The 16,217-nt window shown below is 32.7% G+C and overlaps 1 protein-coding gene and 1 pseudogene across 1 annotated transcript; both read left to right on the forward strand.

Annotated features, from left to right (window-relative positions):
- The first annotated feature begins 4,627 nt into the window (after positions 1-4,627).
- LOC123212382 (chromatin assembly factor 1 subunit A-B-like) lies at positions 4,628-12,208 on the forward strand. Its single transcript, XM_044631497.1, has 12 exons — positions 4,628-4,973; positions 5,076-5,229; positions 5,762-5,857; positions 7,019-7,095; positions 7,522-7,601; positions 8,067-8,127; positions 9,310-9,377; positions 9,488-9,569; positions 9,711-9,794; positions 9,889-9,966; positions 10,839-10,958; positions 11,884-12,208. The coding sequence occupies exons 1-12, from the start codon at positions 4,806-4,808 to the stop codon at positions 12,058-12,060; spliced, it is 1,245 nt and encodes a 414-aa protein (XP_044487432.1). The 5' UTR covers positions 4,628-4,805; the 3' UTR covers positions 12,061-12,208.
- A 1,448-nt stretch (positions 12,209-13,656) lies between these two features.
- Positions 13,657-15,724, forward strand: LOC123211570 (annotated as a pseudogene).
- The last annotated feature ends 493 nt before the right edge of the window (positions 15,725-16,217 follow it).

The raw sequence follows: 16,217 nt of genomic DNA on the forward strand, positions 1-16,217 counted from the left end.
CTCAATTTATAGAGAAAGATTTTTCTCTCTTGTCCCAGGAACCAAAACATAGAAACCATATCTTCCAAATAAACAAAATGGAATGGCAGTTCAGAAATGCAAATTGCATCGTGGAAATGACTGATGTCGAAACTTCGTATTGCTAATCGGTTTGTATTTATCATCAACACGAATGGAATTCCAAATATGGGTATGTTTTATGTTTACTGAATTGCAGAATTTGACATGTCCAAAATGTCCAACAATTTGAGTTTATGCTTCTAATTAATGTTTAAAGATTTCCCATTTGCTTTAAGTTCACACATCTGAGTTATGGATGTTTTCAGGGGCGGATTAAGAATGAAGATATACACAGGAATCATTTTATATGAATATTATATAATTACCTGTTTTTTTTTAATTAATATGCCTTGAGACTCATATATGACATTAAATCGTTGAAAATGTCTTATTATATAATATATATATTATTATCTATTTCTATCAACAAAACTTTTACATGGATTTCCCCCTATTGATTAATAATTTGTTTATTTCATTATAGTGACTTAATTAGGTTACTATGTTTTAGCCAAGGTATATGACATTATCCTTCTAGAGATCATTTTTTCTTTTAATTCATCAATCAAATTTGTACAAGTCTAATAGCTCGGCTCAATGATTCTCGAGCTTAACTCAAGTTCGAATGGTTTGAGTGGTATATTTCAAGTTCAAGTTTATTGTTGTTTGGTTTCGAAAGTTCATAACTTGGTTTGAGAATAATATTAATAAATCTCTTAAAGTTTAAAAGCTTGTATTTATAATTTTATGAAATCTTACTCTATAATTTTTAATATGAGATAATTGAAAAATATATCAGTAATATGGTTTTATTGTAATTTTTCAAATTAAATTTGAGTGGACAAATTCTATTAATATAATATTTTTCCAAAACATTCGTATTTATTTGAGTAGTATTGAATATTTTCATATGAACCCTAATACTATTTGACTTAATTTCAAGTCGTATCAGATTGACTCAAAATAAATTTTGTGTCAGAAAAACTTAACACTAACCTGATTTTTTTTCGTCGGGTTAATAGGTCGTATTGAAAATTGTCAGCTTTATCTTCTCTATAAAAAGAATGATGAAAAACTTTGTTTCACACAAACAAATCTTGATTATTGTTGCTCAAGTTCAGACATATTTGAAGAAAATGCCCAAAATTTTCTAGTTTTTTGATAATTCATAGATGATTTCAGAAACAATAAAATTGGTAGAAGTTCTTATCGAGAAAGCTAGGGAACTTTTATAAGAGAATAAAGATTTGTTTGTGGGCAACAATTTAAAACCCAGTTTGATCAACAAGTTCAACTGGTCTAATTGGAACTTATTGGCCACAATGACCTCAAGTGAATGTCCAATGGCTAAAGATATTGGATCACATTCAACCGTGGTTCAATTGAGAAACTTCTATCGGTTTACTAGTGAATCAATGGTTTAGAAAGAAATGAGTTATTAGAAATGATGAGATCAATGGCAAAAATAATAAGGTCGACACGAAAAGTGATTAGATTAACGTTGAGAATGATATCACTAGACAAGAATCCAGGGGAGTGGTTTCTTAATGATCGAGTGGGACACAATCGACCTAGAGGTGATATAGTCATGCTAGTTAGAAATCCAAGGAGTGATTCTTTAATGATCAAATGGGTCATAGTTTGATCAGAAAGTTATGATATATAGCCTAGATGTTCCCGCGTTCTGTATGAGTTTAGATAAGTGATATGAGACCCATCATCATTTTAAAAGGAGTTTAGTGATAAACTTAGGATGTCCAAGATAGTATGGATTGAGTTAAGGGCATTTTGAAAATTAAGTAAAAATTAGTAGTAAAATCATCTATTTATTGAGTGTTTTATTACTTACTCTCCTACTTTCATGTATGTAGGTATAGTTGATCGTGATGATTGTGGGGCAAGTAACAGTTAAAGCGCATAGAGTCATGGAGGGCATTTATGTTATTACATGATCTTACCAATTTATGTATTCAATTCATCTTTATGTTTTGGTTACACATACTATGTGGATATTGTTAATGATTTTATGTGAGGATATCTTTTATACGCTTTTGACAATTATGTTTTCAAAACGGGTATTTTTGTAATTTATTTGATTTCATAATAATGATTTTATTCAAGGTTTATATGATTTATTTATAATTTAAAATGACATATTTCTCTAAAGGATAATACTTCTAGAAAAAAAGGGTTTTACAATATACAACACTAATCCTAACCACAAATATAATCAATATAAAAACAGATGTATTATGTTTTGGGTATAAATGATAATATATTATTATATGATGATGTATTATTTTATCTTTTATTAAAAATCATTCAAATAATCAGATTAGTATTCATAATAAGCATACATAATTTTATTCATATAAAAATTACACTTTTTTCTTCTTTGTAATAAAAAAGATTAAAAGCATTGTTTCACACAAACAAACCTCTATTATTGTTGCTTAAGTTCATAGATTTTTTGAAGAAAATTGCTAAAATTTTCTAATTTTTCGACAACTTAGAGGATTTCAAAAATAATAAATTTGGTAGAGGTTCTTGTCGAAAGCTAGGGAACTTTTAAAAGAGAACAAAAATTTTTCTATGCGCAACGATTTAAAAGCTAGTTTAATTAACTAGCTTAATGAATCCATTTGAGACCTATCGGTAACAATGACTTCAAGTGAATGTCCAATGGCTAAAGCTATTGGATCATATTAAATTGTGGCTCAATCGAGAAATTGTACTAGTTCACAAGTGAATCATTGGTTTAGAGTGAAAATGAGTTATCATAAATGATGAGATCAACACTAAAAATGATGAGGTTGACATCGAAAGTGATTAGGTTGATGTTGAAAATGATAAAATCAATATACAAAATTAATCAAATGATGAAATTGACATCGAAAATAATGAGATTGACATTGGGAAGAGATAAAAATGATTATTTCTTTGCCAAAAGGAGTTTCAGATAAGGAGATTAGCAACAAAAAAACTAGAATAGACTAATGTGAGGCAAAAAATTTTTGACCTGGTTTTTATACCAAATTAAACTATACATGAATGCATGGGGGTAACCCTTTTCATTTACTTTGACTCTATGCATAGTCGACTGATGCAATCACAGATGGATCTATATGTTTATTTTCCATACCCATACCTCTACAGATAGGAATTGAATTCATTTAGATGATCTACTAAATGAAGTACATCCTTAGCGATGACTATCCTATTATCAACCCCCAATAAACTGATGTGTTTACAATATTGTTGTCATCCTATCCCATGCCCTGTACTAGAAAACTTTTACAATGTTGTCATATGTAATAAAGTTCTTACTAGTAAAATATTTGCCTTTGATTCTCTGTTCGGCTCAAGATGGATAATATTATACAATTTTTGTACGATAGTTAAATCAAAGCCCATTCACAGGGGTGAACTCGTATGGGTTGAAAAAAATGTCAACCCTATTAGCTCTCATGCATAACTACTCCTTGAAGTTCGCCCTTACCACATCTCAAAGTATTGAAGAGAGTGTAAATATTCGAAACATGAATCTTGTAAGTCAAACTTTCCAAAACATATTGTTTTGAAAAAAATTTTCTGCTACTTGGTCAAAATCACCTGAATAGTGGACATCACATCTCGATAGGCATGAGTCATGACTTATATCTTAAACTGGCGCTTGATAGAAAATTTCTTGTTCCCAAACAGAACACCATGTTTTCTTTAATGTTGAGAAGCAATAATATGCACAAAATATATATAAGCTCATTAATTTTCATAAAATATAAATGTTTTATACATAAAACACTGACGAAAAATTTAAAAACTACAAATCTTAAACTAGAAAATATCAATTATCTCATAAAATAGAAAATATCCAAAACCTTTTGGTGAATAGCAGACCACCAAGCATGTTGCACATACCAAATAGAACACACGTGCAATTGATATTGAACACCCTTATCCTGCAGATCATGCATAGTGGGAAAACCCACTCATCTTCAACCTGTGTCACCATGTGTAATTGACATGGTGATTGCGAATTGCAAATGGAGATCACAATCACCCTAAATCCTTCAATTTCAAACCCAATTTTACCACCAACCGATTCTATACTTATTCTAACACAAAACTATTAACAAATTTCATAAAAACCGAAAAGATGCAAGCCATTTCACGTAAAAATTCAACCATTTCTAAAACCTACGAAATCTTCTACAAAATGGTTAAATTTCAACATTCTAAGTTATTAAACAAAAAAATGAATGATTACTAATCATTTTTTTCCATTTTTGCTGTTATATATTAAGTGAAATTGTTGGAATTTCTTTTGATTATAGATGGGATTTAAATAGGTATATAAGGTGAGAATATGAGATTTTAAATATTGGAAATGAATTTAAGGTTTGATTGTATATAAATATTTTTGTCCAACTATAATACGCTCGCTGATTATATCTGTCTAACCTACAAAAATGTATCAATTTCGTATAGGTGGATTTTGATATTTTAATTAATTTCCTTATTTATACCATTCCTTTAAAAATTAAAAAAATGTTTTCATATTTAAATCTGTTTAACCAAGAAAAAGAAAAAGTAATGCTGTTGAGTAATAACTTTTTCTTTGCTGAACCAACAACAAGGCAACACCAAACCAAAGTCTCTGACCGACCCAATTATTATCCACAACGAAACACAAACTTCAAATCAAAATCGACGCGATCCATTTGCTTTGATTTTCAATTGGAGCAATGGCGGGGGTGTCGTTGAAGTGCGGTGACTGTGGAGTCCTATTGAAGTCCGTTCAGGAAGCTCAAGACCACGCCGAGCTCACCTCTCATTCCAACTTCTCTGAGTCCACGGAGGCTGTTCTCAATCTCGTTTGCACCTCTTGCGGCAAACCTTGCCGATCCAAAACGGTGTCTTATTGAGTTTTACCTAGATTTCAATTACAACATGGATCTGTCTTCGCTGTATTTATGTTAATTGTGAATTTCGTGAAATTTTGGTTGATTATGTAGGAAAGTGATTTGCACACGAAGAGAACGGGGCATACGGAGTTCGCTGATAAAACTTCGGAGGCCGCGAAACCTATAAGTTTGGAGGTTCCGAAGGTGGATGATGAATCGGGAGAGGCTATGGATGTTGATGGGAGTGGTAGTAGCAAGCCCAAAGGTACTCTTTTAGTAGAGGGCTTTTTATGCATTGCGTTTAATTGACTTCGAATTGTTACTATTAGGTCATGTTTTGTTAGTCTGTTTTATTATAATGTTTACGATCCTTTTTTTCCCTAGCTAAAAAAAAAAAAATTAAATTTTTAGTGACATTTGAATCTCCTTTGGAGATCATTTGTGTGTGTCCGCCTTTTTATTACTTAATTCCAAGGTCTCGGGCTGTTTAAGTAGTAGCTTAATTGTTCGGTTGATGATTGAATGATGTTTTGTTCTTTTAATTGTGGAGGAGAAACTCTGTATTGTTGTTGGTATCTCTTGATAGGTTTGCTACTTTGATGTGGTTTTTACCACTGAAGCAAAATTTTTTTATTCTAGAATGTTGAGGATGAGCTTTATTTAATTCAAGATTTAAACTAAAAGAAGCTGTACCTTTATGCAGACATTTCTTTCCTGTTGAAACTTAATATTGCTTTCTAGTAACCACTCAATTTTTTTCCTGAAGGGTTACTTGACCTTTTTTTTTTTTTGTTCAGAAATGATTGTGCCAGAGGTTAATAAAAATCTACTCGAGGAACTAGAAGGAATGGGTTTCCCTGCAGGACGGGCAACCCGGGCACTACATTACTCTGGTGAGGCCATTGAGTTGTATTAATATATGATTTTCTTTTTAAACATTAAAATCATAGGCTAAGGTTGAAGCTCCAATACTAAGGGAACTTTTAGGTCTAGTCTATTGAATCATCTTAAAACTAACTTAATTACAAATTGGAATTTTTTTTCTTTGCAATGCTTTTTGATAAAAGCTAAGGTATACTACTTAGGAGCCTTATTTTTTTGTGAAGTATTGGGCTAGGAAAGTTTTTCTTTTTATAGCCATTTATTTGAATGTGCTGAAGAGGGAAACATTCTGCCTTTTGGACTTAACAATAAGTTAATGGGCGATGGAGGCAATTGTTTGGTTGCTGGAAGGCAGAATTTGCTGATTAATATGTATCGGTATCCTAAGCCATGTCTCATTACTTGTTTGCTTTTAAATTGGTTTCCTCCTATGTAGTCCTTGATGCTTTGTTTTGCTTGCCTGTTCTTGTATATTGAATGATCTCAAGTTGTATGATAAAGCAACTTCAAGATTGGTGTTTGTGGGCTAGATTTTGGTATTTTAACTTTTTCTCTAATGTGTAAGTTCATTTGAATGAGAGGAACCAACTGCTTATTGAGTCTATTGGTCAGATCCTGTACAGATTTCTTACCTTCATATATGTAATTAATGAAGATTCATTTCTTAATTGTACCAATTGGAAAGGGTTCCTTGGCAGAACTGGCATGGACTTCGTATGTCCTCTTATTTTGGTTCTATTCTTTAGTAACTTCTTTGTCCGTTATTTCTTTGTTTAGAAGAATTAGAACTTATTGTTTATATAGGAATGAGACCAAGATACAAAGTATAAAAACATATTTCTTAGATAGGAGCTCTATAAGGCATAACCAATGAGAAGAATGAAGTGAGCAACTCTTGTCTGCACAACATCTTTAAAATTAGCAGTGCTTGTTCCTATTATAGATCATAATGTTTTCATTTATACAGTATATAATTAGTTAGATTTCCTGTTGCTTTAATTAGATTTTGGGCTGTTGATTCAGGTGATACATAGCTCTAAATATTTTATCTTATCAATGGGTTCTTGCATACAGCATTGAGGGTTTCTTCAATATTGCATTTGCATTATGTGCTTGTTTATCTTCATTATAGGTTATTTATGATTTTTATTGTTATTGTTTTCTATCTTCAGGTAATGCCAGTCTTGAGGCTGCTGTGAATTGGATAGTTGAACATGAGAATGACCCAGATATAGACCAGATGCCCATGGTATAATATTTACGCTCATATATATTTGGACATGTTTTGTTATTATCATTACGTGCACATTTTGATTCATTTCCATTTCTTTGTGGTAAAAAATGATTATTAGCATTTATGTCTCTTTAATCTAACCAATCTAACCTTTGATTAAAATTTACTCGTATCACCTTCAACGTATTCGAATATCACAATCATGGTTATTTGGTTCTTAAGTTTACATATTAATGATAATAATTTTTATTTTGAACATAATTTCAGTTTGATCGTAACAAATTTTCTGTAAACATGAAATTTGTATCTTGAGATTATGAAATCTAGCGATTGATTTTGAGAAAATAAATCCTGTATAAAGATATTGAATCTATATGTACGTGTACATGTTGAATGTGTGTACACATCAAACATTAATCCTCTTGGATTATTTATGTTTAGGTACCTGTCAGTATTAATGCTGAGGCTTCTAAACCTTCTCTTACACCTGAAGAAATTAAGATGAAAGCACAAGAACTAAGGTATGACATATTCTTATGCAACCTCTTGCTTCACTGATGGGATTATGTAATTGTTACTTGTTCACTTCTGCGATGACTGCATCCCCAGAATGTATTTTGGTGGCTCTTGGCTGCATGCTGCTGGCTAGTTGCTCTTCATATATGCTGGTGGGCTGGGTCTATGGTGCTTTACAAATTAAAGAATTTATTAAATTCTTGTTTCTTGTGAAATCTGTGATTTGATTTGTTCATCTAACTGAAGAAATATGTGTTGAAATCTTTTTCTGGCTCTGCAACTTTAATTTAATTATTTTTTGAATAATTTTGAACTTTGAATGTAAACTTTCATATCTTCAACACTTAAAAACTTGTTTCTAGTTTTTTTTTTTGACACGGTAAAAACTGATTCCACTTTGTTGGATTGCTTGGTTATTTTCTACTTGCTATATTTTTTGTCTCTTAGCTGATGCTTTTGTAAATATTTAGGGAGCGAGCTCACAAGAAGAAAGAGGAAGAAGAAAAGAAAGCTGAAAGAGAAAGGGAAAAGGTGCTTCATAATCTTCAATTTCTTTTCTTAGTGGTGGCTTCCTATATTATGTTTAAATACATGAATACATATATACAGATATACTTATAGATATCTTCATCACCCTATTATAAATCTGTTTGTTGTAAATATAATTATTTTTTTCTTAAAATGATTGTGTTCTATTAGCATTGTACCCTGTTTGTTTCCATTGGCATTGATGAAATCAATATGCATAATTCTGAATATGCATTATTGTGACTATTATACTAAACTTTTGTATTTGGTAGTTTGGTACCTTAAAGCACAAGAAAAACCTCTGGGAAAAGGGAATGCTTGTTTGGGCTATATCATATTAGGAATTCAAATTCTGCCTGCTGTTTATTCTAGTTATATACATTTTTATCCCTTTTCCTTAATTACAAATACATTCTATATTTTGTATAAATATAATTATTTGAAATCATTGTCAGAATATAGGAAGAGACAAGTTATTTTTTTGGAGTTTGTCTTGAGTCACCATACAAATTTGATTCAGATTTATTATCACCTGGTGCATAGAAGAATTCAAATGTCATTTGTCCCATGAGATATAGAATCAGAGAACACATTTCTGAGGAAAGTAGTATGGTTAAGGAGATTGGGACCTCATGTTTCCTCTAATGAAAAGTGGTTTTTCATATGGAGAATATTTATGGATTTTACTACAATGCTGGCGAAGTAGCTCAAGCTGCAAACGTCACTGAATGTTATAATTGTACATTTGTAAGTGATATTTTGTTAGACATTTTTCTTCTGATGTTGTAAGCCCTTGAAAAACATTCAATGTTTTGCATTAGCTTATTCTTTGCATCAAAAATTCTAAACTTTGTATCATCCTTGCAATTTCATATTTTGAGCCTCATCAATGTAAACGTCAATGATCTACAAAATTTCTATGTAATTTTGAAGAATTTAAGCTTGTTGGTGTTATACTAAGAGGTGGAACATTTATCGTCGAGATATTTATATTATTTAAACTCAAATATAATACCTTTTTTTGGGGCAAAGAATTTTAATTTGTATGTAATATGTATCACCTACATATGAGTATTATCAAAAGCAAGTTTTATTTTGTGACACATTTCTTGTATCTTATATTGTAGTCTTTATAAATTCATTGTTTATATTGGTAACCTAGGCTTTTGTGTTCCTTGTTAATAGGAGAGAATTCGAATTGGCAAGGAACTTCTTGAAGCAAAGCGGATTGAGGAAGAAAATGAAAGAAAACGGTATTATCATCCAGTGTATTTTGTGTTGTAACATTGTATGTTATAACACTAAATGTTCCTTTAGACATTAATTTTCTATCTTTTTGGATGAAACAATTGTTTTGGTCTAGTTTGTTGGCCTTGCGGAAAGCTGAGAAAGAGGAGGAAAAGAGAGCCAGGGAAAAAATTCGTCAAAAGTTAGAAGAAGACAAGGTTACTGCTAACTTAATGTAGAAATTGCATACGCAAAATCCTCTATTGCCCTTAATAATAATCTTACGTCATAAACTGTTTGATTTTACTTTTGAGTTTGTTTGTTATAGTTGATGATGTAGTTTAATTATATCTTCACAGGCAGAAAGGAGGAGGAAGCTTGGATTGCCTCCTGAAGATCCTGCAACTGCCAAACCTTCAACACCAGTTGTAGAAGAGAAAAAGGTATAAGTTGTTTGATTATTATGGTTTTAATGTAGGCTTGTCAAAAATTGTTTAACATGTGTATAAATTATATATCCTTTTATTGAAATTGCAGAGCTCATTGCCTGTTAGGCCTGCCACGAAGGTAGAGCAAATGCGAGAGTGTTTGCGATCTCTTAAGCAGAATCACAAGGTAATACAACTGGTAGACTGGACTCATGATTATAACTTGGTTATTTTACACTCTCAAAGGGCATTAAGCACTCTCTCTCTTACTTGATACCTTTTTATTTATTTGAATAGTAGTGCAAGTACACAATTCTTAATTGTTATTTCTACCTTTAATGCTAGTTTCCAACCATTTTCTGTCAGTTGCATACATTTAAAATATGAACTTATAGCTGAGACTTGTTTGATTGAGCTCATCTTGGGGCGCAAGATGCACATGGATGAAAGATTAGGTTCAATTTCCAAATTTTTAAAAGAGACATCTTTAATGTAGGACAGTCTGGAGATTTTAAGAATTTAATATTTTTACTTATGATTTACTTTCATTTTAATGCACATATATATATATATGTATGTATGTATGTATGTATGTATGTATGTATCTAGATGTACAAACTTTTGCATACAGACTCTGATAGCCTCTATAATTACAGGTCTAGGTTAATTTCTTTAACTACTTAGCTGTTGTAGCCTCTATAATTAGAGGTCTAGGTTTCTATTGTTTGCAAACATGAAAATATGCTGATGAGTGAACGTGTAACAGATGATGATTATATCATTTGGGAGCTTTTGTGCAGTGTATAACGAAATGAGCATTTGTCATATCATCTTGTAAGAGATGTTATATCAATGCTTAGTAGTTACTGTGGAACCATTCATTTAATTTTTATGTAATATATATTTTGTCATTTTCACAACAGATCTATCTTTTTTCTTCACTAATTTTCTTTTTTCCTTTTTTGTTTTGTTAAACTTTATTTATTCGGAATCTGGAATGCTTGTAATTCTTGGGTTTATATACTAATGATTCTCTTGACTTGTTCTCTGTGGTACAAGGATGATGATGCCAAAGTGAAGAGAGCATTCCAGACGCTTCTTACCTATATAGGGAATGTAGCCAAAAATCCTAACGAGGAGAAGTTCAGAAAAATCAGACTCAATAACCAAACCTTTCAGGTGTGGTACTTTTTATAACCTATCATGATATACTCTATCCTAAGCAATAAATAAATTTCAGACCCATACAGGTTGTACCCTTAGTCATGATTGGACACTTACCCTTTCAAATTTTCTTTGGGTATATTCGTTTACATTGGCCTTGATATCAACTAATCTATTCGTCAATGACAAAATCCAGATTGTTATTAGTGTTATTTTTTTTCCAAATGACCTCACAGGAACAAGAAACTTTTGAGAAAGCTGGAATTTTCTTGTCTAGAGATCCAAAACTGCTGCTAAAGATCAGATTTTTGTCCTCACCACTTAGTTCTCCGGTTTTTCCAGCATAACCATCAATTTCTTGCCATAGATTTTTCCTATATGATATCAACTGCTGCCATATGTAATTTTTATTCAATCATACCTTCACCTCACAGTGGACAAAGTTCACCCCAAGCATAATCTTCTTTAACTTTGACTTCTTTTGTCATCCTTGTCACCAGCAGCCACCTTCAGAATTGCCATCTTTCCGATGGTCCACTATCATGAAACCACAAATGCACCATCATTGACATCTGGAACATTATGCTTGGTCTTTCAATTCAGTAATCACTGTCACTTTCCTTTGTCATTTGTTCAGTTCCATTGCAGGCTTTGGTTGGTGGGTGAAATTGACAATTTTTTATATTCCTCGTATAAAAGAAAATCAATTCCTTATTCTCAAATAATTAGTGTTTGGTTTCTCTTGGCTTAAATGACTGACATTGTACTGAAGTAGAGATTAAAATGTCATTTTCCCTAATTTAATCATCTTTACAGAAACCTAGAGATTTCATATTCGGTTGGCTTCTTTATGCTGTTGTCCTGATTGCCACTCTCTCTCTCTCTCTCTCTCTCTCTCTCTCTCTAATGTGTTGTTTGCTTTGCTTGTTCTCAAATACAGGATAGAGTTGGTGCACTAAAGGGGGGCATAGAGTTTATTGAGCTGTGCGGATTTGAGAAGATTGAAGGGGGTGAGTTCCTTTTTCTACCCCGAGACAAAGTGGAAATGGCATTGCTCAATTCAGCTGGCGCAGAGCTGAATTCCGCAATAAATAACCCCTTTTTTGGAGTTCTCTAAGTATCAAACGCTTTTCTTTTCTTTTTCCTTTTTCGCTTTGGAAAATATTTTCACTGATGTTGGATTTATGGGTTTGTGTTAACTGTAACCATATCAACTTGGTTTATACATTGATGAAATAAAGTTTCCAGCTGGATGTTGTACGATACTTGTTAAAGTTATATTGTTGGCAAGAGATTTTTTTTTTTTTTTTTGAAGAGCTTTTTCTTACATCTTTAATGTCTTTGCAATATATTGAGAATACCTGCATTCCTTGAATATTGGGAATGTTGTGTTGACAAATTATTCAAATATTGATGTGTAAGAGTCTTACTGGTATAAAGGAAGTCTGAAACTCTTAGCATGGAAAATGTCTAGGGATAGCTTTCTATTCAACTGCAACATAACAAATTTTAAGTTCAAGTTCCATTTAAGGTCTTTATAATTATGTGGTAGAATTGTTGATAATTTAGATAACGGCTATGACTCAAGGTTTTGGATTGAGGTAGAGGTGGTAAATGGGTCAGGTTAGTTCATGGCTCAACACATGCATGACTTTTTGGCTTGACCTGTTTAACCTCAGACGAAAAACCCCAAGCCGTTTCAAACTTGCAGGCTAAGTGGGTTGTGTCCCGGGTTGTGAGGTAAGCCCCACGGGTTGGTCATGTGCAGTTTGGAATTGTAACGATTAAGTTCTTTTTTGGATGAGCAGATCCATTCAGTATGGTTTGCTATTGCAGCATGTCAATATGGTTAAAAATAATAATTTCATATAATTAAAAAAATAAAATGTTCATTTTCTAGGTTGCCTTATAAAAAACCCATTGATCGCCCTGTTAAGAGCCTATGAAGTACGGCTAAAAAACTATTAACTATGCCTCAAGTCTTGAAATTTTGCCAGATTGATCAGACACAAAAGTTCACCAAGCGATGGATGGGTCTTGACACAACCTAACATCTGAGTCTGATGAACCACTTTAGGATCAATTCGATAACACATTACCCCTTCTTGGTCTCTACTATTGATATGGGAATGACAGAGTGGCATTATTGGTTTGTAGGTGACTTGATGGGAGCGTTTGTGTCTTTTCACACATATTTTGTGTCAGTCAAAAAAAACATTGGCCAAAAGACATATTTCCACCTAAGATTTATTACAAACCTAAACTAGTATCCGCTAAGTATTAAAAATTTAAATTTCTATTCATAAGGTGTTAAAATTAATAGAAACATTTAGTTTCAAGAATAAAATTATTATTTGATCAGTAATATATTAAAAATAATAAAATATTATTTATTTTTTCTTTGAGTTTAAAAAACTAATCATTTTCTTACAAAATTAAACTTTAAAAAATCACTTTTTCCTCTTACAGGTTTTGCATTTGTTGACCCTCTCGCCCTCCGGTGACCTTATCTCTCTCTAACGATGGTTCTCTCTTCACCCCCTTCCTTGACAACACCCTATAAGTGAGAGTTTGAATTTTTAATATTTAACAGGTACCAGTTTAGGTTTGCAATATACCTTAGGTGGGAATATGCTTTTGGCCACAAACATTTTATTATGTCCAGATAAATCATTTTGAGGTTTATTCTTGTTCCAAGTCGAGCTTCAAAACTATGAAAGGTCTTTATCTTCTCTTTAAACCAACAACTTTACCCGCCAAAACCCTTGTTGAACTTTCTCGCCAATCTAAAGAAACCCATTTCATTTCTCTCATTCATTACTCCAAATCAATCAACCAACTCTGCCAAATCCATGCTCAAATTCTTCTACACAAACTCTTTCCAAACAGTCACATTACAACCCAGTTAATATCAGCTTCTTTTTTACTCAAATCCCTTCACTACTGCCCTTCCATCTTTAACCACTTCAACCCCAAAAATGCTTACGTTTTCAATGCTTTGATTCGTGGCCTTGCCGAAAATTCTTGTTTTCAAAGCTCTATTTCTCATTTTGTTCACATGTTGAGCTTAGGTGTTAAACCCATTAAGCTAACTTATCCATTCGTGTTGAAATCATCGACAAGTTTGCATCTTGATGATCTTGGTAGGGCCTTACACGGTGTGATTGTCAAAGTTGGGGTTGAGTTTGATAAGTTTGTTAGGATTTGTTTGGTTGATATGTATGTAAAATTTGAAGAACTGGAGTCGGGATTTAAGTTATTCGATGAAAGTCGTGGGAAGATTAATTTGTTGTGGAATGTGCTGATTGATGGGTGTTGTAAAGTTGGGGATATGGTGAAGACACTGGAGCTTCTTAAGGCAATGCCAGAGAGGAATTTGGGGTCGTGGAATAGTTTGATAGATGGGTTCATGAGGAATGGGGATACTGAGAGAGCAAGTTTGCTTTTTGAGCAAATGCCATATAAGAATGTGATTTCGTGGACCACAATGGTTAGTGGGTATTTACATAATGGAGAACATGAAAAAGAGTTACTCATGTTTTTTAGGATATTGGATGAGGGCGTAAGGGCAAATGATCATAGTGTTGTTACTGCTTTTTCGACTTCTGCTAAAGTTAGTGCCCTTGAAGTTGGATCAAGAATTCATAATTATATTTCAAGCAACGGTTTTACCTTAAATGTAGCTATTGGGAATGCTTTGGTGGATATGTATGCAAAATGTGGGAATATTGAGGCGGCAAATTTGGTTTTTGTTGAGACAAAAGAGAAGGACATTCTTACTTGGACTGCTATGATATGGGGTTGGGCAATCCATGGACGTTTTGAGAGAGCTATCAATAGTTTCAAGTAGATGATGTACTCAGGTGTTTGATCTTATAATGATAAATTTATATTCATCCTGTATTTTAGGATTCTTTTTAGTGACTTTAAGTTTCAATGTTTGCAGGTATAAAACTAGATGGGATTGTTTTCCTTGCAATATTAACTGCATGTTCATATGCTAGGCAAGTAAATATAGGACTTAACTTCTTTGACAGCATAAGGCTTGACTATTCCATTGAACCCACAATGAAGCATTATATATTGATTGTTGATATGTTAGGCAGGGCAGGCCGGCTAAACCAGACTTTGAAGTTCATTCAAAGAATGCCAATAGATCCTAATTTCTTGATGTGGGGAACACTCTTGTGCTCTTATAGGGTTTACAAGGACTATGAAATGGTCGCATTAGCCACACAGAGGATCTTGCAGCTTGAACCCACGCATCCTGGGAGCTATGTTCTCTTGTCAAACATTTATGCAGCAGTAGGGAGATGGGAAGATGGGAAGATGTTAAGAGAATGAGCAGATTAATAAAGAGTAGGTTATTAGAGAAAAATCTGGGATGTAGTTTTGTTGAGGTGGATGGCCAAGTGCACTATTTTGTAGCTGGTAATCATGATCATCAAGATGAAAAGGAGATATACTTAAAGTTAGACGAAATAATAATTGTTTCTAGAGGACTTGGATATATGCCTGGAACTAAATGGGTAGTACATAACATTGAAGAAGAAGAAGACACATCTAGAATTCATAGTGAGAAATTGGCGCTTGCCTTCAGCCTCATTCGAACTACTCCAGAAAGAACCATTAGGATTGTTAAGAGCCTTACAGTCTGTGGTGATTGCCATTCTCTGATGAAACATGCTAGCAAACTAAGCCGTAGAGAGATTGTCTTGAGTGATATAAAGCGATTCCATCATTTCAAAGACAGAATTTGCTCCTGTGGAGATTATTTGTAACAAAAACATTGAAAATGCTTGATCATCTAGCATGAACTTAATGAAAACATATGTGTTAGGTGAGAAATCACATCATTCAAGAGCGCTTACTATGGATCTTTACAAATATATATGTGTGTGGCAATTATAATAACTTGGTTATTTTCTTTGCTAAGCATGCCATTCCATTTGGCGTTACCGACACTAATGAGACAAGTCACTTAATTTCTGAATATGCAAATATTGAACTGTCTACACGGACATTGGTGGTGCAGCTGGTGTTGCCAAATCTGCTTATGTTGGTGTCTGTTAGTTACATGTGACATATTTGTTGATTAGAATTTCGATAGCATATGAGGAAACTTGTAAGTGTTTCTTGAGCCTTTCCCTATAAATTTCAGATATCTATACATTTTTGTATTTCTATATATACAAAAAATTTCATTGTCTCTATTATTATCTCCCAAAATAGCAAATAGATGTTTACTTTTGTAGTCATCAAGCAAAGTTAGGT

The sequence above is a fragment of the Mangifera indica genome, chromosome 3, assembly GCF_011075055.1.
Source record: "Mangifera indica cultivar Alphonso chromosome 3, CATAS_Mindica_2.1, whole genome shotgun sequence".
NCBI classification, from domain to species: Eukaryota; Viridiplantae; Streptophyta; class Magnoliopsida; order Sapindales; family Anacardiaceae; genus Mangifera; species Mangifera indica.